General features: G+C 60.9%; 1 protein-coding gene across 1 annotated transcript in view; it reads right to left on the bottom strand.

Annotated features, from left to right (window-relative positions):
- VWA5B2 (von Willebrand factor A domain containing 5B2) overlaps nucleotides 1-1,495 on the bottom strand; it is a gene marked incomplete at its 5' end in the record, with an annotated part of 19,718 nt that overhangs the window by 17,340 nt on the left and 883 nt on the right. The window contains 3 exons of the mRNA XM_015570432.1: nucleotides 3-36; nucleotides 434-558; nucleotides 997-1,128. Of these exons, the coding sequence (XP_015425918.1) occupies nucleotides 3-36; nucleotides 434-558; nucleotides 997-1,128 (291 nt within the window). The remainder of the gene's footprint in view (nucleotides 1-2; nucleotides 37-433; nucleotides 559-996; nucleotides 1,129-1,495) is intronic.

Below are 1,495 nucleotides of genomic sequence, written 5' to 3'. Positions count from 1 at the left end.
GATATCCTTGTGGAAGCGTCGCTGCAGGAACCACACCTGAAGATGGGAGCCCAGAGTCACCCCGGGCCGGGCTCAGTGCAACTCCCACCTGGGCTGGCAGCGGGACTCAGCCCTGGGGCCTTTTTCTGTCTAATCCACCCAATGAGTCACCTTTTTGTGGTCACGTGAATAAAGGCCAGGACAAAGGCAGGTGGCTGTCCTCTGCCTACGGCAGATTGAGGCCCCGTTCTCTGAGACAGTCCAGGGAGGCTTGTACGGGCCCTCCGGAGACAATACTCACCAGTCCTTTGGGATGGTGGTGGCGGGACTGAGAGTTCTTACTGTGAGCAGAGCCCCCTACTCATCCCAACGTGAGTCTGCTCGCCTGTTCCTCATGCACACAGGCACCCAGCAGCCAGGCCAGGGGCCAAGGCAGGCCCCCCGGCAGCTATACCTGCCGGTCCCCGTCACTGTGTCTTCGCTGTAGCCTCTGGAAATCCCGGCGGGCCCTCACTCGGGCCTCATATTCTGCTGAACTCAGGCTGCCGGCCTCCAGCATCAGGTGCGGCTGGTGGGGCTCTGGGGAGGAGGGGCACAGCTCTGTCAGGGGAATCCCTGTTTCTGGACCCTAACTGCCCGGTCCTGCTGTCCAGGGAGGACCCTGTAGGTCCAACCTCCCTACACCACCAGGCCCACCCTTACAGATGACTGGGTCCATCTGGCTAGGGGACCAGAAATCTATGCTTTTCTGAAAAATGCTACTGAGGTGGCCCCGGAGTTGGTCAGGGCCAGCCCACTGTGTGCCCCATTCCCTCACCACTGGGGTGCAGCAGGATCTCCAGGGCCCGGTCACAGCGGTGGCCTTCTGCCAGTGTGACACAGATGGTGGCTGCAGAGCTGGCGTGAGGTGGGGCATCTGCCCGTAGAACATGAGAGGGGCTCTCTAGGCCTGAGGGACATAGAGGCAGGGAGGGGTGATGATTCAGGGCCAGCCCACTGTGTGCCCCATTCCCTCACCACTGGGGTGCAGCAGGATCTCCAGGGCCCGGTCACAGCGGTGGCCTTCTGCCAGTGTGACACAGATGGTGGCTGCAGAGCTGGCGTGAGGTGGGGCATCTGCCCGTAGAACATGAGAGGGGCTCTCTAGGCCTGAGGGACATAGAGGCAGGGAGGGGTGATGATCGCCCCACCCCAAGTCAGCACTAAGAGCATAAACACCACCTTCCCAGACCATGGGGGCTGGGGGGGGGGGACCCAAGGATCACGACTGATTAAGCTCAGCTCTCAGAACCTGGCCATAGGCTCCAATGGACAAGAGGGGGTTGCATGGTTGCATGGTTTAGGAGGCAGATTCCCAGCTCTGTTCCTGGCGGGTCAACCCAATTACTGATTTAGCACCCTCCCCCACTTCTTGCACTGGCCTCACAGTCAGCCTCTCTCTTCCCAGGGGTGAGTGGGATGGTAGGTAAATAAATGACACAGACAAACCAGGGTGGGGGGGGGGTGGGGGGGGTCT

This window comes from Myotis davidii, unplaced genomic scaffold, assembly GCF_000327345.1.
Source record: "Myotis davidii unplaced genomic scaffold, ASM32734v1 scaffold27, whole genome shotgun sequence".
NCBI lineage: Eukaryota > Metazoa > Chordata > Mammalia > Chiroptera > Vespertilionidae > Myotis > Myotis davidii.
The sequence above is the reverse complement of the archived record's forward strand: the minus strand, read 5'-3'. Positions and strand labels throughout refer to the sequence as shown.